Genomic DNA, 22,803 nt, shown 5'->3' on the forward strand with positions numbered 1-22,803 from the left:
TACACGTGTAGTGTCTCGGGTACAGCCACCACCCAAATATATAGTTTTTACTTACCCAGCAGTTAACACATCAGTATTTCCTGCTTTTTTTTTTATTAGTTTCTTTTTTCCCTTCTACTCATCACATGTCAGTGCTGGACAACGGAATATTTCCATTGCGATGCAGGAGAGGGAGTGCTGCATTGTTGGCGATACGGTCTTTCGGGTAAGACATTCTGCCTGTATCATCTGGATGTGGAACATTCCAGGGCACCAGTCAAAAAAGCAGCTAAGTTCTCCCATCACATCTAACCTTCAACCACCACCACCAAAAACAGAAGTTCTTATCTTGCACAGAATTACAACAGGCTATTCGGCCCAACGAATCCATGCTAGTATTTATCCCCCACGTGAGGAGTAGACCTAATCCTCTATCCCTTTATCCTTCTCCCAGTTACCTATATAATCTGTACTTATATGTCAACATGATCAGTCACTAACTTTACTAATTCCATGAACTCACCACTAAAAAAGTTACTCCTGCTGTGTGTCCTAAATCTCTTACATTTAATATTATATTGCTGTGCCTTTCGTTCTAGACCCCTCAATCATTAGAAACACCAGTGTTTCCATCGCTATCCCACCCCTTCATAATTTTAAACACCTCTATCACACACTAGCCTGTAGAGATTTTTTGCTAATAGATCACACTTGCAGGTGATCTTCTCTATTAATCACAGGTTAAGGCCATCATCCAACCAATTTGAGTCAGCTGTGGCTCAGTGGGACCATTCTTGCCTCTGAGTCAGAATCCTGTGGGTTCAAGTCCCACTCCAAAGACTTGTACACAAAATCAAGGCTGAAACTTCAGTGCAGTACTGAGGGAATTCTGTACTCAGCGGTGCTATCTTTCAAATGAGACGTTCAACTGAGGCCTCGACTGTCCTCTCAGGTGGATGCAAAAGATCCCATGGCACTAGTTTGAAGAGCAGGAGAGTGTTCCCCATTCTCCTGACCAATATTTATCCCTCAATCACTGAAACACATGATCAGATCATTATCTAATTTGCATAAATTGGTTACCACATTTCCTACAACAGTGACTGCTTCAAAAGGTACTTCATTAGCTGTAAAACACTCTGGGACAGTCCTGAGGTAGTGAAAGGGGCTGTATAAATGAAAGCTCTTTGTCTGAAAATTTATAGCATATTTAATTATTCTAAATCAACTCACACCATCACACTGAACTGGGCAAATCATTCATCATCATTTAGGTTGTGTTCATCCACTGTCCCCCTCATGCCTTTTCCATTTATCCTTTGCTGTTCTCGCCCATGTAGTTCCTCGGTATGATATTATGTCATCTCTCCATCTTCTTCTCGGTCTCCTCCTTCTTCTTTTACCTGTTCTTGGCTGCCAATCCAATAACCTTTTTGTCCACCTGTTATCATTTCTTCGAGGAACATGCCCAGCCAGGCTTCCTTTATCTTCTGAATGATGTCCTTACCTCCAGTTTTCTGGCATATTTCATTACACCTGATTTTATGGAGATGTGTAACATTTGTCTCTGAGCTTTACACGGGGCAAATGATTACCAGTGCTGAATACCGTCCATCACATCACCAGAATAAATACGGTTTCTTCAGGTTCCCCATACAAGCTATCACTTCCGCTGGATTCACATAAGTGACTACAAAATCTGAGCAGCTTTTCCCTGCTCCGCGACTGCCAATAATTACGATGAAATGATACAGGTCGTCCAGAAATCTACCAATGCCATTCAGCAGATTAACCATATTGTGACATCTGGAACCAAGTGAGGCTGGAAAACATACACCGCTCAAGGACAATTAGGGATGGGCAATAAATGCTGACCTAAACAGCGGCGCCCACATCCACGAATACAAAAAAAAAAATCACAAATTTTCCTGGCTCCTATGCCAAGTATATTACAGCATCACTACCATGCTCTGCCGCAATGTGGACTGCGCCAACAGATGCCAAGGGCGGACAGTGCCAGTGTGATGCCAACTGCTCTGTCCATTGCTTTCCTTTTTGCTCTCAAAGGCTTATTTGTCTGCCATTCCGCTTGCTAATTCCTCTCACCACCTACGACTAAATTACATATTACACATCAAAGGTAAACTCGCCTCACTGTGCCACAGCATGATACAGCAATGTTCTCAAAGAAAGGTTACTTCATTTTACTTTTTAAAAAGTATTCTCCTCCCTCCAAAGGTGCCAAATCTCACTGGATGCAGTCTGTGACCATCGGACATATCATACCGAGGAACTCACATGGCCATTCTTCACAGGATATCTTTTCCCCCCTTCACCAACTCCCATCTGCTCTACCTATAGGCATATTTTTTTTTTTACTAGGTGCCATTGGGTGTGGAGGGAGGGCAGTGGTGATTTGAGGGTTGCTGGCACACTGTGATACCTGACTCAATTGGACGTACTGCATGCATGCTGTCAAGCGTTAGCATCCATTTCAACTTCATGGGACATCACAGCCAATTCTGTCCACAGGCACACAGCTCCCTGCAGGGAACCACAGAACAGCAATCAAGAGCAGCAGCAGGGGGCATTTTGTCTCTGCTAAACCCTGGGAACAAGGCCAAACTTGAACACCGTCATCAACACACTGGCTAAGCTCACTTAACTCAGCACAGACAGCATGCCTCCGTCTGTTCCATATGGTGTAACTTTCTTTGGCCTCCTTATCTCGAGAGACAATGGATAAGCGCCTGGAGGTGGTCAGTGGTTTGTGAAGCAGCGCCTGGAGTGGCTATAAAGGCCAATTCTAGAGTGACAGGCTCTTCCACAGGTCCTGCAGAGAAATTTGTTTGTCGGGGCTGTTACACAGTTGGCTTTCCCCTTGCGCCTCTGTCTTTTTTCCTGCCAACTACTGAGTCTCTTCGACTCGCCACACTTTAGCCCCGCCTTTATGGATGCCCACCAGCTTTGGCGGACGCTGGCAACTGACTCCCACGACTTGTGATCAATGTCACAGGATTTCATGTCGTGTTTGCAGACGTCTTTAAAGCGGAGACATGGACGGCCGGTGGGTCTGATACCAGTGGCGAGCTCGCTGTACAATGTGTCTTTGGGGATCTACTCGCTGGATAAACCTGCTCAATCAAGGCTCCTTGGGCCAGTTATTCAACTGTGGTGGAGTTAGCACAGTTTTATGAAAGAGAAGTCGTATTTGACAAATTTATTAGAATTTTTTGAGAATGTATCTACCAGGGTAACTAAAGGGAACCAATAGATGTCGTATATTTGGATATTCAAAAGGCATTCAACAAGGTGCCAACAAAAGGTTGTTGCACAAGATAAAAGCTCATGGAATTAGGGTAATATATTATTAAGGAAGTCTTAACAGTGCACTAAGAAAATCACAGTATAATGAGGCAAAGTCAACATGGTTTTATGAAAGAAAAATCATATTTGACAAATTTATTAGAGTTTTTTGAGGATGTAACGAGTAGGGTAGATAAAGGGGAACCTATAGATGTATTATACCTGGATTTCCAAAAGGCATTTGAAAAGCGCCACACAAAAGGTCAATAGGTAAAGGGCTCATGGAGTAATGAAGTAATATATTAGCATGGATGGAGGATTGGTTAATGGACAGGAAGCAAAGAGGAGGGATAAATGTAGTATTTTCAGGTTAGCAGGCTGTGATTAGTGGAGTTTTTTTTATTCATTCATGGGACGTGGGCGTCGCTGGCTAGGCCAGCATTTATTGCTCATCCCTGATTTCCCTTGAGAAGGTGGTGGTGAGCTGCCTTCTTGAACTAGGTTGATTCCAGAGTTGATGGGGTTGGCTTATGAGGAGAGACTGAGTAGATTGGGATTATATTCATTGGAATTCAGAAGAATGAGGGGGGATCTTATAGAAACATATAAAATTATGAAGGGAATAGATAAGATACAAGTAGAGAGGATATTTCCACTGGCAGGTGAAGCTAGGACAAGAGGGCATAGCCTCAAGATCAGAGGGAGCAGATTTAGGACTGAATTAAGAAGGCACTTCTTCACCCAGAGGGTTGTTAATCTATGGAATTCCTTGCCCAGTGAAGTAGTTGACGCTTCTTCAGTAAACGTTTTTAAAACTAAGGTAGATATCTTTTTGAACAATAAAGGAATTAAGGGATACGGTGAGAGCACGGGTAAGTGGATCTGAATCCACGAAAAGATCAGCCATGATCTTATTGAATGGCGGAGCAGGCTCGAGGGGCCGGACGGCCTACTCCTGCTCCTAGTTCTTATGATCTTATGAACCGTTGCAGTCCGTTGGGGTAAGTACACCCACAGTGTTGTTAGGAAGTTCCAGGATTTTGACCCAGCAACAGAAGGAATGGCGATATAGTTCCAAGTCAGGATGGTGCGTGACTTGGAGGGGAACTTGCAGATGGGGGTGTTCCCTTGCATTTGCTGCAATGTTCCTTCTAGGTGATAGACGTTGAAGGCTTGGAAGCTGCTGTCTAAGGAGTCTTGGCAAGTTGCTGCAGTAGATGGTACCATCTTGTAGATGGTACACATTGCTGCTACTGTGCATCAGTGGTGGAAGAAGTGAATATTTGTGGATGGGGTGCCAATCAAGCAGGCTGCTTTGTCCTGGATGGTGTCCAACTTCTTGAATGTTGTTGGAGCTGCACGCATCCAGGCAAGTGGAGAGTATTCCATCACACTCCTGACTTGTGCCTTGCAGATGGTGGACAGGCTTTGGGAAGTCAGGAGGTGAGTTACTCGCCACAGGATTCCTAGCCTCTGACCTGCTCTTGTAGCCATGGTATTTATATGGCTACTCCAGTTCAGTTTCTGGTCAATGGTAACCCCCAGTATGTTGCTAATGGGGGATTCAGCAATGGTCATGCCATTGAATGTCACGGGGAAATGGTTAGATTTCCTCTTGTTGGAGATGGCCATTGCCTGACACTTGTGTGGCACGAATGTTATTTGCCACTTATCAACCCAAACCTGGATATGTTCAGATCTTGCTGCATTTCTACACAGACAGCTTCAGTATCTGAGGAGTCACGAATGGTGCTGAACATTGTGCAATCATCAGCGAACATCCCCACTTCTGTCCTTATGATTGAAGGAAGGTGATTAATGAAGCAGCTGAAGATGGTTGGGTCTAGGATACTACCCTGAGGAACTCCTGCAGTGATGTCCTGGAGCTCAGATGATTGACCTCCAACAACCACAATCATCTTCGTTGGTGCTAGGTATGACTCCAACCAGCGGAGAGTTTTCCCCGATTCCCATTGACTCCAGTTTTGTTAGGGCTCCTGGATGCCATACTCGGTCAAATGCTGCCTTGATGTCAAGGGCAGTCACTCTCACCTCACCTCCTGAGTTCAGCTCTTTTGTCCACGTTTGAACCAAGGCTGTAATGAGGTCAGGAGCTGAGTGGCCTTGGCAGAAACCAAACTGAGTGTCACTGAGCAGGTTATTGCTAAACACGTGCCTCTTGATAGCACTGTCGATGACCCCTTCCATCACTTTACTGATGATTGAGTCTAGACTGATAGGTCAGTAATTGGCTGGGTTGGACTTGTCCTGCTTTTTGTGTACAGGACACACCTGGGCAATTTTCCACATTGCAGGGTAGATGCCAAAGTTGTAGCTGTACTGGAACAGCTTGGCTTGGGGCACGGCAAGTTCTGGAGCACAGGTCTTCAGTACTTCTGCTGGAAAATTTTTTAAGAACCCACAGCCTTTGCATTATCCAGTGCCTTCAGTCGTTTCTTGATATCGCGCAGAGTGAATCGAATTGGTTGAAGTCTGTCATCTGTGGTGTTGGGGACTTCAGGAGGAGGCCAAGATAGATCAACAACTCGGCACTTCTGGCTGAAGATTGTTGCAAATGCTTCAGCCTCATCTTTCGCACTGATGTGCTGGGCTCCCCCATCATTGAGGATGGGGATTATTTGTGGAGCCACCTCCTCCAGTTAGTTGTTTAATTGTCCACCACCATTCACGGCTGGATGTGGCAGGAGCGCAGAGCTTAGATCTGATCCGTTACTTATGGGATCACTTAGCTCTGTCTATCGCATGCTGCTTACGCTGTTTGGTACGCAAGTAGTCCTGGGTTGTAGCTTCACCAGGTTGACACCTCATTTTGAGATATGCCTGGTGCCGCTCCTGGCATACCTTCCTGCACTCCTCATTGAACCAGGTTTGGTCTCCCGACTTGATGGTAATGGTAGAGTGGGGGATATGCCGGGCCATGAGGTTACAGATTGTGGTTGAGTACAATTCTGCTGCTGCTGATGGCCCACAGAGCCTCATGGGTGCCCAGTTTTGCATTGCTAGATCTGTGCAAAATCTATCCCTTTGAACACGGTGGTCACAGAGTCATACAACATAGAAACAGGCCCTTCGGCCCACCGCGTCCATGCTGACCATAATGCCTATCTATACTAATCCCACCTGCCTGCATTAATTCCATATCCCTCTATGCCTTGCTCATTCAAGTACCTGTCCAGATGCCTCTTAAATGTCGCTACTGTTCTTGCCTCCACCACCTCCTCTGGCAGCTCATTCCAGATACCCACTATTCTTTGTATGAAAAATTTACCCCTTTGATCCCCTTTAAAACTCCTCCCTCTCACCTTAAATCTATGCCCTCAAGTTTTAGTCACCCCTACCATGGGAAACAGACTCTGGCTATCTACCCTATCTATGCCTCTCATAATTTTATATACCTCTATCATGTCCCCTCTCAGCCTCCTTCGCCCCAGGGAAAACAGACCCAGCCTATCCAATCTCTCTTTATAACTCAAGCCCTCCAAACCAGGCAACATCATTGTGAATCTTTTCTGCACCGCCTCTAGCTTAATCACATCTTTCCCGTAGTGCAGTGACCAGAACTGCACACAGTACTCCAAATGCGGCCTAACCGATGTTATGTACAACTGTAACCTGACGTCCCAACTCTTGTACTCAATGCCTCGGCCGAAGAAGGCAAGCATGCCATACACCTTCTTCACCATCCTGTCTACCTGTGTTGCCACAGGGAACTATGTACTTGCACCCCAAGGTCTCTCTGTTCAACAACACTCCCCAGGGCCCTGCCATTCACTGTATATGTCCTGCCCTGGTTTAACTTCCCAAAATGCATCACTTCACACTTGTCTGCGTTAAATTCCATTTACCAATCCCTTGCCCACTTTCCCAGTTTATCTATATCCTGTTGTAACCTTAGACAACCTTCTTCACTGCCCACTATACCACCAATTTTGGCGTCATCTACAAACTTACTAATCATGCCCCCTACATTCACATCCAAGTTATTAACATATATGACAAACAACAGAGGGCCCAGCACCAATCCCTGTGGCACACCACTGGTCACCGGCCTCAAATCTGAAAAACAACCCTCCACTTCCACCCTCTGCCTCCTATCACCGAGCCAATTTTGTATCCAATTGGCTAGCTCACCCTGGATCCCATGTGTTCGAACCTGCCATGTGGGACCTTGTCAAAGGCCTTGCTAAAGTCCACATAGACAACGTCCATCTCCCTGCCCTCGTCAATCCTCTTGGTCACCTCCTTGAAAAACTCAATCAAATTTGTGAGACATGATTTCCCACACACAAAGCCATAGCCATGCTGACGATCCCTAATCAGACCATGCCTTTCCAAATGCATATAAATCCTGTCTCTCAGAATCCCTTCCAATAACTTTCCCACCACTGATGTAAGGCTCACTGGCCTGTCGTTCTCTGGCTTATCCCTACTGCCCTTCTTAAATAAAGGCACAACATTAGCTATCCTCCAGTCTTCCGGTACCTCACCCGTGGCCAGCAATGATATAAAAATCTCTGCCAGGGCCCAAGCAATCTCCTCCCTTGCTTCCCATAGCATCCTAGGATACATCTGGTCAGGCCCTGGGGATTTATCCACCTTAATGCACTTCAAAACACAACACGATGGAGGATATCCTCAATGTGAAGGCAGGACTTCGTCTCCACAAGGACTGTGCAGTGGTCACTCCTACCAATACTGTCATGGACAGATGCATCTGCGGCAAGCAGATTGGCGAGGACGAGGTCAAGTATGTCTTTTCTTCTTGTTGGTTCCGTCACCACCTGCCGCATACCCAGTCTAGCAGCTATGTCCTTTAGAACTCGGCCAGCTCGGTCAGTAGTGGTGCTACCAAGCCACTCTTGGTGATGGACATTGAAGTCCCCCACCCAGAGTACATTATGTGCCCTTGCCACCCTCAGTGCTTCCTCCAAGTGATGTTCAACATGGAGGAGTACTGATTCATCAGCTGAGGGAGGATGGTAGGTGGTAATCAGTAGGAGATTTCCTTGCCCATGTTTGACCTGATGCCATTAGACTTCATGGGATCCAGAGTCGATGTTGAGGACTCCCAGGGTAACTCCCTCCCAACTGTATACCACTGTGCCGCCGCCTCTGCTAGGTCTGTCCTGCCGGTGGGACAAGACGTACCCGGGGATGGTGATGGCGGTGTCTGGGACATTGTCTGTAAGGTATGATTCCGGAGTATGACTTTGTCAGGCTGTTGCTTGAGTAGTCTGTGGGACAGCTCTCCCACCTTTGGCACAAGCCCCCAGATGTTAGTAAGAGTCGACAGGGCTGGGTTTGCCGTCGTCATTTCCAGTGCCAGTTATTTCATTCTTTATTGACTTCGTAGTGGTTAGATACAACTGAGTGGCTTGCTAGGCCGTTTCAGAGGGCATTTAAGAGTTAACCACATTGCTGTGGGTCTGGAGTCACATGTAGGTCAGACCAGGTAAGGACAGCAGATTTCCTTCCCTAAACGACATTAGTGAATCAGTGCTGGGGCCTCAGCTATTTACAATCTATATTAATGATTTAGACGAAGAGACAGAGAAATGGATCTAAGTTTACTGATGATATAAAGGGAGGTGGAAATGCAAGCTGTAAGGACAGAGAGGCATTTTGACAGGTTAAATGAATGGCTAAAAGGTGGCAGATGGAGTATAATGTGGAAAAGTGTGAGGTTATTCACTTTGGTCATAAGAATAGAAGAACAGAATTTTTTTTTTTTAAAAAGGTGTGAAACTTATAAATGTTGATGTTCAGAGGGACTCGTACAAGGAACACAGAAAATTAGGAAGCAGGTACAGCAAGCAATTAGGAAGACAAATGACATGTTGGGGGAATGTTATGCTCTACCCGCGGTGACTTTGGAGACAGCAAGAGCACATAATCGGGCAGGATGGTGGGTGTTGGGGTTACCTGCCACCTTTCCGCCTCCACCCAAATTAAGTCTGGGGTGGGTAGGCCGGTGAATGGCCTTCCCACCCTGCCGCCAGTATTATCAGTGGGTGGGCTGTTGCCACATGGGGAGCATGCCAAGCAAACCCGTACAAGTTGCTTGCCGGCTCCGGAGGGAGCTGGGGGGGGGGCGACTCTCATTAAAAGGCACAGTGCCTGAACAAGGGACCCAGAATCATGAAAGGAGGGGGCCACTTCTGAGAGCCACCTCCCTGCCCCCCCGACATCCCCCTCCCCCACAACCCCCATATGGCGAAACCCCTCCCGCCCAGACTTAACTGTGGCCTGGGTCCATCGATGATCCTAGGCTTCGGGTGGGTGCATTACTGGCAGCAGCCATCGCCTCCACGGTGGCACTGCTCAGTTAGCGGAGTCTCAATCAATGGGTGGGAATCAGAAAGTTTCCCGATCCAATCTGGAGTCAGACAGGGCTGTCCTCTCTCCCCTGTCTTGTTTGTTTGCTGTATTGAACCTTTTGCTGAGTCTATTAGGAAGGATGTGAGCATAAGAGGGGTGACAATCCCAGGCAGTGGAGGCACTCAGGTTAAAACCTCCCTGTACATGGATGACGTCGCCGTCTTCTGCTCGGATCCGCTGTCTGTGCGCAGACTAATGAGCATCTGCGACCAGTTCGAACTGGCCTCGGGAGCCAAAGTTAACCACGGCAAGAGCGAGGCCATGTTCTTTGGGAACTGGGCTGACCGATCCTTTGTCCCCTTCACCGTCAGGTCAGACTACCTGAAGGTGCTGGGGATATGGTTCAGAAGGGCCGGGGCGTGCACCCCGAAATCTGGGAGGAGCGAGTAACCAAGGTACAACACAAGCTGAGCATGTGGGGGCAGCGATCTCTCTCCATTGTGGGCAAGAACCTGGTCATCGGGTGCGAGGCGCTCACGTTGTTGCTGTACCTGGCGCAGGGCTTGCCCATACCCTACTCCTGCGCTGTGGCGGTCACCCGAGCCATTTTCCGCTTCATCTGGGGATCCAAAATGGACCGGGTCCGGAGGGACACGATGTTCAAACCTCTGGATAAGGGCGGGGAAAATGTACCCAACATCGCCCTCATCCTGATGACTACCTTCGTGTGTGGCTGCATCAAGCTGTGTGTCGACCTCCAGTACGCAAACTCCAAGTGTCACTATGTGCTGAGGTTCTATCTGTCCCCGGTGTTGCGAAGGATGGGCCTGGTCACATTGCCGCGGAACGCTCCATCCAGTTGGACTGTGCCGTACCACCTATCCTTCGTGGAGTAGTTTCTGCGGAAAAACCCCTTTGACCACCGATCCATCAGGCAGTGGTCTGCACAGAATGTCCTCAAGGCCCTACGGGAAAAGGAGAGGGTGGATCCTGTCGAATGGTTCCACGAGCAGTCATTTGGTGGAATGCCTCATCACCAGAACTTTCAAACAAGCACCAAGATGTAGCTTGGCTGGTGGTGAGAAGAGCCCTCCCTGTTAGATCCTTCCTGCATGCCGGAAGTCTCACCCCCTCCGCACAATGCCCTCACGGTGGCTGTGGTGGGGAAGAGACGGTTGCCCACCTCCTTCTGGAATGTGTCTTTGCAAAGCAGGTGTGGAAAGAGATGCAGTGGTTTTTGTCGAGGTTCATCCCAAGCAGCTCTGTAACACAGGAGTCTGTGCTCTACGGGCTGTTCCCAGGGACGCACACAGAGATAAACATCAACTGCTGCTGGAGGACTATCAATTCAGTGAAAGACGCCCTTTGGTCTGCCCGAAACTTGCTGGTCTTCCAGCGCAAAGAGTTGTCCACGACCGAATGCTGCAGACCGGCACATTCCAAGGTCCAGGACTATGTGCTGAGGGATGCACTAAAGCTTGGGGCAGTCGCAGCAAAGGCTCAATAGGGAAAGACCACTGTGTAAGGTCCCCCTACCAAGCTGAACTGAGGGGCTGGATCCATGGAAAACCCCTCAAACTGTATCGGGAATATTTTCGTGTGCTGTAAAATGTAAAAATGTATATGGCATGACAAATGAAATGGAAGGGTTGTGAGGCAACTCATGATTGTATTGAAGGAAATTGATCTCCTTTGCACTGTTTGTATTTTTTGACTTGGTGCTGTTTGAAACTGTTTGGTAATGTAGTTTTTACAGATTTTTATGAATAAAGTATATTTTGGAAATTAAAAGAAAAGTTAAAGAGCTGCTGGCCTCTGAATAGCCAACAGCTCTCAGAGGGTGGGACTTCCGTCACCGGGGTCCTTAATCTCGGGGAAGGCCCACCTAATTGGCACTTAGCTCGGCAGATCTTCTCTAGAGGAGGCAACGCGGTCTCTCACTGGCGCTTTCGCTGATGGTCGAGACACCTGTCACCAAGATAAAATCCTGGCCACTGTGTGCAATTTTGGTCTCCATCTTTAAGAAAGGATAAGAAAGGGCATTGGAGGCAGTACAGAGAAGGTTCACTAGATTAGTTCCTGGGATGAGAGGGTTCACATCTGATGAGAGGTTGAGTAAATTGGGCCTATATTCTCTGGAGTTTAGAAGGATGAGAGGTGATCTCATTGAAACTTATAAGATTCTGAAGCGGCTTGATGGGTTGACTCTTAGGTAGTTTCTGCGGGCTGGGGAATCTGAAACACGGGGGGCAGAGTTTCAGGTTAACGGACCAATCACTTCAGACTGATATGAGGAGACATTTCTTCACTCAAAGGGTTGTCAATAGTTGGAATCCTCTACACCAGAGGACTATGGATGCCCAGTCATTGAGTACATTGAAGGCTAAGATCAATAGATTTTTGGACTCTTAGGGAATCAAGGGAGAAAATAGAGTAGGGATTGAGAATTATCCATGATCTTATTGAATAGTGGAGCAGGCTCGAGGGGCTGTATGACCTACTCCTGCTCCTATCGCTTATGCGCTTATTTCACTGCTATCTCCAATCCCTGTCCCCATCCAGAGTCCACACACATTTATCACACAAGGGTCACTGAATCAATCTGTTGTCGACAACAACAACTCCTGTGTTATCAGACAAATATTGATACCAAACCAAAAGACATTAAGACAAGTGAACAAAATGCCTGGTTGAAGAGTTAGGTTTTCAGGAGCACCTTAATGGAGGTGAAAGGCAGGAAGGTTTCGCAAAGGAATTCCAGAGCTTGGGATCTAGACAGCTGAAGGCACAGCCAACAATGGTGAGGTGAATGAAGAGCATGATGTATCAGAGGCCAGATTTGGAAGAATGCAAAGTCTTGGTGAAGCATAGGGCTGAAGGAGCAGCATGAATCCTGGATGATTGCTGTCCTCCCCCACTTTGGAATTCTGAGGTCCGCTTACACTACCACCCTGGCCAAGGTCAGCTGAACGTGGACAGACCATGGCTTGAACCTGGGGACTTCCTGGACTGTACAGATCAACACATTGCATGTACCCAATGACCTATAGGGCCATAAGTAACAATGCATTTTTCCAGTGTTATCCAAAAGACTTACTTAGTTAATAATTTCTCTTTCCAAAATGTTTCAACTATGAAGAATTATTGTGAAGGGTGGTGATGGTTACGTAGCCAAATGTGGCAACCATTTTACACACAGTAGATCCCAACATGACAAGTGACTAGTTAACCGGTTCTTTGTTGTTTCAATTGAGGGACAAATATTACCAAGATACCAAAGGAAACTCTCACCCCAACACCCCTACCATTGCTCTTCAGATAATGTCACGGGATCTTGAACAGGCTGACATGGACTTGTTTAACATTTCACCCAAAGGACCACATCTGAGTCTGCACTGAAGTGTTGTCCCTGGTTGTGTGCTTGAACTCATAACCTTCAGATTCAGGAGGCAACAGGACTGGGAAAAGCAAAACTGGTGTACAGTTGCTATGCTTCTGTTCTAACATGACCAACAAAGTGTATTTATATAGTCAAGGGACATCACAGGAGCATTGTCAAACAAGATCAGACACTGAGCCACCTAAGCAGATATTAGGGAAGATGACCAGAAGCTTAGTCAAAGAGGTAATTTTTAAGGAGTAAGAGGCAGAGAATAAGGAGGGAATTCAAGTGTTTAGGGCCGAAGCAGTTGAAGGCATGGCCGCCGATGGTGGAGCAATTAAAAATCAGGAATGAACAAGTGGCCAGAATTGGAGGAATATAGAGATCTCGGAAGGTTGTAGGGCTGGAGGACAGACAAGATCATAGAAAGATTTGAATACAAGGATGAGAATTTTTAAAATCAAGGCATTGCAAGGCCGAGAATCAATGTAAGTCAGCAAGTACTTAATTATCACTAACTATTTAAGAATGGCCATTTTGTTTTTGACACCTTGAAACCATATAAAAATACATGCAAGACATTGGTCGACCCATTGAATCCAGTGACCTATGTAGTTTTAAGTACCATATCAATAGAATCCTTCTAATGAGGCACAATTCATTGAGCAATGCATGTATGGCTACAGAGAGATGAGACTTGCTGACAATTGTGTTCACTGCAATGCTCTCTTGGTGGCACAGTTCCTTGCTAAGAGATGGTTCCAGAGTGACCAACAGCCCTCCAACAATCCACTCCGACAACCATTCTTCACATGAACCTGGACATTGTGCATCAGCTCGCCCCGACTGTTCTCCCAGCATCCACACACATCCAGCTGAAGCCACTAGATAGCAATGATCAACAAGACCCTTGACCAACTTCTCTCACTAGCCCAGGGACTCATGCCAGCTGTACCTCTCCCACAACAGGCCTGCGATCAGCTACTTCAGTAACCTGGGTGTGTTCTGGTCAGTACTCAGTCGTTTTTATTCTGAGCAATTGGAGACTATGTGTTAGAGTCAAAATATGGTTAATTTAGCACCTTTGTTCCAATACACATTTCAGTTGCATCCACTGATAATTCACATTGGTACCATATTTCATTGTTTATTTTAAGGGTGGTAAAAGCCACCTCATCAAAACATCACACCATGCAGCAAAATGTGCAAGAGAACAGGTCATTCAAGCCAGCATTCTGACCAATGCGCTTTGCAGTCCATTCCTAATCATCAGTACAATTCACTGAACTTGACACAAGCTCATACTTGGATCAGTGTGTTCCAGTCCAATACTGATCAAGGACCATGTGCAACTACAGAGTGAAAAAAGGACTGAGTGAGTTCTATGTAGCATGCAGTGCACTCTCCTGGATCTTCAATAACAAGCTGGCAATTACTCTCTATACATAAATGAGTATTCAGAGTTCCTTCCAATATCCCAAGGTAATTGTAATCCATTTCACCACAACATCCCACTATTTACAGAACAGTACAGCAGTGTTACTAAGTAGATATAGACCAGTACCAGTACAGCAGTGTTACTAAACTGATATAGACCAGTACCAGTACAGCAGTGTTACTAAGCTGAATAGCACAGACCAGATCAGGGGCACCAGCGGTGGCGACAGTGAATAAAAGAGAGACAGAGAGCGCGGGAGAACAGCGCGGACTAAATCAGGGACACCAGCAGTGGCAACAATGAATAAAATAGAGAGAGAGAGTGAGAACAGCGCAGGCCAGATCTGGGAAACCAGCAATGGCAACAGTGAATAAGAGAGAGAGAGCAGGAGGACCAGATCAGTGTATTTCGTAAAAAGCAAGGAGTGACATCAGAGGACAGCAGTTAAATGATTGGTTGATGAGTATTAGGTTTTGTTTTAAACTAGGGCAGTGGTTTAAACTAGGATCAAGAAACTATAAAGTGCTGTTTTAAATTATATCTTAACTAATCAGAGTAAGTATAACAATAAGGGAATTAATAAGAGTATTTGCACAGAGCAGGTTTAGAGGCATGAACTAACATTAACAGTTTAAACAAAGAACCAACTAGATTCTAAAAGAGGAAATAGGGACTGTTTTTAGGTCATCGATGGGCATCTGCAACCTGTTGCTTGCAATTCCTGCGCCATGTGGGAACTCCAGGGCACTTCATGTGTCTAGGGGGACCATGTGTTCAGGAAGTGTCTCCTGCTGCTTGAGCTCGAGTTCAGCGTTTCCAAGTTTCAAGGGCAGCAGCAGTCACTGCAGAGGATCAGGGAGGCAGAGTGTTTCCTGGATCATACATTCCTGCAGGTGGCCGCCTCACAGGCAGCGAGAGTTCAGGACAGTAGATGGGTGGCCATCCGGAAGAGTAGGAAGTGCGGGAGCCTTTGGGGTGTATGCCACTCTCAAACCATTATTCAGCTTTGGAGACTGCTGAGAGTGATGTTGAAGGAGTGCAGTCCAGACCATGGTACCAATGGGTAAGGGACTGCACAGGAGGGTACAGCACAGAGTAGAAATGCAGTTGTGACAAAAATCCCACACGCCAAATGAAAATATTAATTTCATCATGTGAAACTTTGCCTGAGACTTTTCCAGGAAATTGTTACAAATAACTTTTAAAACACAACAGCTAGCAGCCAATATGGCCATGCACAATTTGCATGATAAAAACCGAAGGAGACAGATGTGATTAACTCAGCCTTGCCAGAACAATGGGGTGCTCTGATTCATTTATCTGGGATAGCCTCATCAATGTGGTCATCAAAAGCCATCGATACCCACTGACTTTGAAAGAGCCAAACTCCACACCAAACTTGTCTGAACAGCTTGAAGGGGATTTCAAAGACCATTCCTGAAGATTCTGATTCAAACACAAAGTGGTGGTCATATCACATGACTTAGATCATAGAGTCATAGAGAGATACAGCACTGAAACAGGCCTTTTGGCCCACCGAGTCTGTGCTGACCAACAACAACCCATTTATACTAATCCTACACTAATTCCATATTCCCTACCACATCCCCACCTTCCCTCAATTCTCCTACCACCTACCTATACTAGGGGCAATTTACAATGACTTCATGGGCCACTCTGGAGATTTGTGACTGGTGACTCAGAAGGCTGAGTGACCGAAATCCAGCAAGAGAACATCTCTCTCCTCTCATCAGGAAAGTACCAGACAAGCCTCAGCTGCAACTACTAAGCCTCAAAGCTACAGATCAGCACCACCAGCAACTAGGGGACACTAATAAAGCCCCTCTTCTGCCTTCCCGAACCAGAGAAGCAAGCCCGAACCGTGCACATGGCTCAGCGAAGACTTCAAGACTATAATTTCAACCAAGAACTCTGGATCTGAGATTCAGTATTTGAATTCCATTTATACAGGCTCTACTCCAACCTCCCAACTCTGTTTTTCCCTTTGTAATCTATTTGTGTGTGCGTGCGTGCTTGGGTGGGGCGTGGTTGTGTAGCGTGTTTTAGTAATTTTAACTAGTTTAGAGTGATAAGGTTAATAAACTTAAATCTTTCTTGGTTAAACTCAAGAAAACCTGTCTGGTTCATTTGCAATTATATTAGAGGAACAGGAGCAAGCGCTCACCGAGGTGGTAAGTTAAATCACCGTTAAAAAATAAACCCTGTTGCGGTCAAACCAGAAAAGGACAAAAGAGCCCCAGACCCCCTCCTCACCTGTTCATAACACAGTCATTACAAGAGAATCCATAGTTAGGGGAACAGACAGGCATTTCTGTAACTGTCATCGTGAGTCCCGCATGGCATGTTGCTTCCCTGGTGCCAGGGTAAAGGACATCACGGAGAGGGTGCAGAAAATTCTTCAGTACCAACATAGAGAGAGCAGGTACTGAGGTCCTATGGTCAGATTTTCAGGAGTTAGGGAGGAAGTTAAAAAGCAGGACTTCCAAGGTAGTAACCTCTGGATTAGTGCCACACACTAGAAATAGGAAGATAGGGAGGATCAATGTGTGGCTTGAAACATGGGCTTCAGATTCTTGGAACATTGGGACCAGTTCTGCAGCAGGAGGCATCTATTCAAAAGGGGCAGGTTGCACCTCAGCAGATCTGGGACCAATGTCCTCGCAGGGAGGTTCACTAGTGTCATTGGGGAGGGTTTAAACCAAATTGGCAGGGGTTGGACACCAGCATATAGAAGTAGAAAAGAGGAATAAGGTGCTTAAAGGAGTGAGAGTGTTGGATAGCACTAAAGAATGAAGTAGTACCATATTATATAGGAGCAAACTAAGAAGAACGACAAGAAATACAAAGACAGGTTTACAATGCATTTATATAAACACACAAAGTGTGGTGAATAAGGTTGGTGAGCTACAAGTACAAATAGCCATCTGGGAATGACGTGGTGTCAAGAACGGAAACGTGGCTTAAAAAGTCCGAGGAGTGGGCGCGTAATATTCAAGATGCAAAATGTTCAGAAAAGATAGGGAAGGAAGAGAAAAGGTGGTGGTGTGGCAGTACTGATTAGGGAAGACATTGTAGTGTTGGAAAGGGAGGATGTCATTGAGGGGGCAAGGACAAAATCCATTTGGTTAGAGCTGAGAAGTAAAAAGAGCATGATCATGCTACTGGGGGTATTCTATAGGTCTCCAAATTATATATATATATATATATATATGTGTGTGCGTGTGTGTGTGTGCGCGTGTGTGCGTGCGTGTATGCATGTCAGCATGCGTATGCTTGCATGTGTATGTGTGCATGCATGTGAGACAGAGAGAGAAGCAAACCTACAGGGAAATCACAGATATGTGCAAGAACTATAGAGTAGTGATATTGAGGGACCTGACTCAAATGGGCGGCACAGTGGCGCAGTGGTTAGCACCGCAGCCTCACAGCTCCAGGGACCCGGGTTCGATTCCGGGTACTGCCTGTGTGGAGTTTGCAAGTTCTCCCTGTGTCTGCGTGGGTTTTCTCCGGGTGCTCCGGTTTCCTCCCACAAGCCAAAAGACTTGCAGGTTGATAGGTAAATTGGCCATTATAAATTGTCACTAGTATAGGTAGGTGGTAGGGAAATATAGGGATAGGTGGGGATGTTTGGAAGGAATATGGGATTAGTGTAGGATTAGTATAAATGGGTGGTTGATGTTCGGCACAGACTCGGTGGGCCGAAGGGCCTGTTTCAGTTCTGTATCTCTAATCTAATCTAATCTAAATCTAAATATCGACTGGAATAATGTCAGAGTAAAGGGTAAGGAGGGGGAGGAATTTCTGAATTGTGCTCAGGAGAACTTTCTTGACCAACATGTTCTCGGTCCAACTCGAAAGGAGGCATTGCTGGATCTATTGCTGGGAAATGAACTGGGCCAAGTGTCTGTGGGGGAACACTTAGATAGGAGTGTTCCTCATCAGGCTAAAATGGAACCAAAGATTGACAAGAAAATCTGTAATGGTGATCTTTAAGAAAGCGATGGTTCAGGTACATTCCAAAATGGGTGAAAGGTAAGGGACCAAAATCAAAACTCCTTGATGATGAGGGAGGTAGAGAATATGAAGAAACAAACAAAAAAAAAGGTTGTGTTATGCATGTTAGGTGAAGTCTTCAAGCGGGAACCAGGCCAAATACAGTAAGTTGAGAGGGGAAGTGAAAAGGAAAATAAGACTAGAAAAGAGAGATTATGAGAATAGAATGGCAGTTAACATAAAATCTTACTACTCACTTACTATTTACATACGGGTAGAAGAGATGGGCTGGGACTTATTAAGGGCAAAGAGTGTGACATATGCTTAGAGGTGCAGGTTAAGGCTCGAATACTTCATGAGTACATCGCGTCAATGTTTACTACGGAAGAGGATGCTAACAAAATATCGGTAGAAGTTGAGATGGTAGAGGTAACAGATGGCTGTTATGATCCCCATGGAGACCAACTAACCAAAAGAACCTAAGTTATAGAATGACTTCAAATAGGAAAAAACAGATGGACAAGATTTCACTTTTATAACTTCACCAATCAAACCAAAAATCAACATAAATTAAAAATGAATCAACAGACAAATCATAGTCAATATTACAAATTACACCTTAATTATCAGATACAACAGATCTGGTCTCACAGATTTACTGGGCAGTCCTTCTTCTTCTTTGGCCTCCTCGTCTCGAGAGACAATGGGTAAGCGCTTGGAGGTGGTCAGTGGTTTGTGAAGCAGCACCTGGAGTGCCTATAAAGCCAATTCTAGAGAGTGACAGGCTCTTCCACAGGTGCTGCAGGTAAAATTGGTTGTCGAAGCTGTTACACAGTTGTCTCTCCCCTAGCGCTTCTGTCTTTCTTCCTGCCAACTGCTAAGTCTCTTCGACTCGCCACACTTTAGCCCGCCCTTTATGGCTGCCCGCCAGCTCTGGCGATCACTGGCAACTGACTCCCACAACTTGTGATCAATGTCACAGGACTTCATGTCATGTTTGCAGACAGCTTTAAAGCAGAGACATGGACGACCGGTGGATCTGATACCAGTGACGAGCTCGCTGTACATGTGTCCTTGTGGATCCTGCCATCTTCTATGCGGCTCACATGGCCAAGCCACCTCAAGCGCCGCTGGCTCAGTAGGGTGTATATGCTGGGGATGTTGGCTGCCTCGAGGACTTCTGCGTTGGTGATACGGTCCTGCGACCTGATGCCAACGATTCTCGGGAGGCAATGAAGATGGAATGAATTGAGACGTTGCTCTTGGCTGACATACGTTGTCCAGGCCTCCATGCCGTAGAGCAAGGTACTGAGGGCACAGGCTTGATACACTCGGACTTTTGTGTTCCGTGTCAGTGCGCCATTTTCCCACACTCTCTTGGCCAGTCTGGACATAGCAGTGGAAGCCTTTCCCATGCGCTTGTCTTCGCTAGCTACAGGAGAAATGCCACATACAACAGATGCCCCTCTACGTTGCTTTCATTGATCTCACCAAAGCCTTTAACCTCGGCAGATGTGGTCTCTTCAGACTACTAGAAAAGATCGGATGTCCACCGAAGCTACGAAGTATCATCACCTCATACCATGACAATATGAAAGGCACAATCCAGCATAGCGGCGCCTCATCAGACCCCTTTCCTATCCTGGGTGGCGTGAAACAGGGCAGTATTCTCGCACCTACACTGTTTGGGATCTTCTTCTCCTTGCTGCTCTCACGTGCATTCAAGTCTTCAGAAGAAGGAATTTTCCTCCACACAAGATCAGGTGGCAGGTTGTTCAACCTTGCCCCTCTAAGAGCGAAAACCAAAGTACGGAAAGTCCTCATCAGGGAACTCCTCTTTGCTGACAATGCTGCATTAACATCTCACACTGAAGAGTGTCTGCAGAGACTCATCGACAGGATTGCAGCTGCCTGCAACGAATTTGGCCTAACCATCAGCCTCAAGAAAACAAACATCATGGGACAGGACGTCAGAAATGCTCCATCCATCAATAGCGGCGACCATGCTCTGGAAGTGGTTCAAGAGTTCACCTACCTAGGCTCAACTGGGCAGTCCACTCAGAATATAAAGCACCAAATTACAGTCACACAGTTCTTCACAAGTCTGAAGTTCCTCAGGTAGATTTCCAGCTCCTTTCTTCAAGGATTTTAGCCAGTTTCTCATCTGACTGCAGCTCCCTCTCAGAGTCATTTACAGCACAGAAGGTGGCCATTCAGCCCATCACGCCCAAGCCAGCTCTCCACAGAGCTATGCAGTCAGTCCCACTCCCCGCCTCGATCCCCGTAGCCCTGCAAGTCTATTTCTCTCAGGTGGCCATCCAACTTCCTCTTGGGTCTCCACTTCCACCACCCTTGTGGGCAGCGAGTTCCAGGTCATTACCACCCACTGCGTAATAAAAAGTGCTTCCTCATATTCCCCCAGCATCTCTTGCCCAAAACCTTCAATCTGTATCCCTTCGTTCTTGTACCATTCGTTAATGGGAACAGTTTTTCCTTATCTAGCAGGACTCAGTGCTCCACGAGCTGTTCACAGGGATGCACACCGACATAAACATCAACTACTGCTGGAGAACCATCAACTCCTGGTCTTCTACTGTCGATGACCGAGGTTGCAAACTGGCACATTCCAAGGTCCAGGGTTACATGCTGAGGGAGGAACTAAAGTTTGGGCAGCTGCTGCAAAGGCTCAATGGGGAAAGGCCACCGTGTAAGGCCTCCTGCCACAGTATATGGAGGGGCTGGAACCAGTGTAAAGCCCCTCAGGTTGTATGCACCAGAGAATGTTTGACATGAAATGTAAATGTACATTGCAAATATAACCTGTAATGGCAAGTGTAGTGAGGCACTTCATGTACTGTATTTACAGAAACTGGTCTGTATCGCACTTTACGTAATGTCGAACGTCACATAATGTATTTTTACAGATTTTATGAAAAATGTATATTTTTGGAAATAAAGTATTTAATCCAGGTTACATAGCTCAAAACCTAATCTCCAGAGCTCACAACCTGAGTTTAGAACAAATTCCAGAATTCAACAGCTGACTTTCTCACTTCATGTTGACACAGTGCGAAAATTTCACCATTAAGTAGGCTAATTGAATTCCTAGTTACAACACTGTACCGGCAATAGATGTTGACCCCTTTTTGGTGCTAATACAATCCTATACATTTTCTAGGGAATCAATCCAATTCACACAATCACAAGCATGTGTGCGATTCCTGCATTCACTGTTTCATTACTGCACACTACTTAATTCTGGCCTCTTGAGCATCTCAATTTCTATCATTCCATCATTGGTGGCTGAGCCTTCAGTTGCTGGGCCCCAAGTTCTGGAATTCCCTCCCTAAACCTTTCTGTCTCTTCATCTCCCTCTCTCCACCATTAAGATTGTCCTTAAAATCCACCTCTTGCACCAAGCTTTCGGTCACCTATCCCAATAGCTCATGTCAAATCTTGTTTGCCAATGCTCCTGTGAAGCACCTTGAGATGCTTTACTTTGCTAAAGGTATTATATAAATACAAGTTGTTGTTGTAAAGAAAGGATAGGAAAAGGAAGGAAAGGACTAACTTCAAGTATTTAATTGGCTGAAAATTCCTGTACGGTGCCCCAAAATTGTGAAATGCAATGCCTTAATGATCGTTTTGAGAAAGTGAAAGGAATACAGAGTCAGGGGATGGTTTGAGAACAAAACTGAAGTCAAATAAAAGGAAACAACAGCTACCTTTTTAGTACATCCAAGCAGGTGAGTTCACGGTACAGATGAATTCTGTTGGTCATTGCGATCAGTTTCTGGTTTGCACAGAAGTAACTAGGGAATCGGCACCTCGCTATCTCTACCAACCTGAAACACAACAAAAATAAGGTTAGAAAATACACAAATGTTAATGCCATACAAAGAGCTCACACAGCATTAAGGGACCAAATACACTCCATTACAGCATGCAAGAACTTCCCTTGAAAAGGAGTCCTGCATACACAGGCTCTCGGGCACTATCTCACTATTATTGGAGTCACAATCCCTTATCCATTTATATAATATTTGCGACTCTAGAACTTAAAACTTTAAAATGTACAGCAAGATCCCACAAAGTTTTTTTTTGGTGGTGCTGGTTTAGCGAGGCATGTTGGCCAGGACTCCAGGAAAGCTTCCCACTCTTCTAATACTCATGGGATCTTTGCCATCCACTTAAATCAGCTGGAACAGGCAGAAAGGAACCTCAGTTTAACATCTTATCCGAAAGGCAGCACTGACAAAGCAGAACTCTTCTCAGTACCACTGTGATATGACGGCCTAGACTATGTGCCTGCAGCCTTCCAAGTCAGGGACGAGCACATTGACAA

The 22,803-nt window shown here is 46.0% G+C and overlaps 1 protein-coding gene across 3 annotated transcripts in view; it reads right to left on the reverse strand.

Annotated features, from left to right (window-relative positions):
• rad51b (RAD51 paralog B) overlaps nt 1-22,803 on the reverse strand; it is a 694,153-nt gene that overhangs the window by 650,242 nt on the left and 21,108 nt on the right. For all 3 annotated transcript variants that reach the window (XM_068039630.1, XM_068039632.1, XM_068039633.1), the window contains one exon: nt 22,184-22,303. In XM_068039630.1, the coding sequence (XP_067895731.1) occupies nt 22,184-22,303 (120 nt within the window). The remainder of the gene's footprint in view (nt 1-22,183; nt 22,304-22,803) is intronic.

This window comes from Heterodontus francisci, chromosome 9 (genome assembly GCF_036365525.1).
Source record: "Heterodontus francisci isolate sHetFra1 chromosome 9, sHetFra1.hap1, whole genome shotgun sequence".
Taxonomy (NCBI): Eukaryota; Metazoa; Chordata; class Chondrichthyes; order Heterodontiformes; family Heterodontidae; genus Heterodontus; species Heterodontus francisci.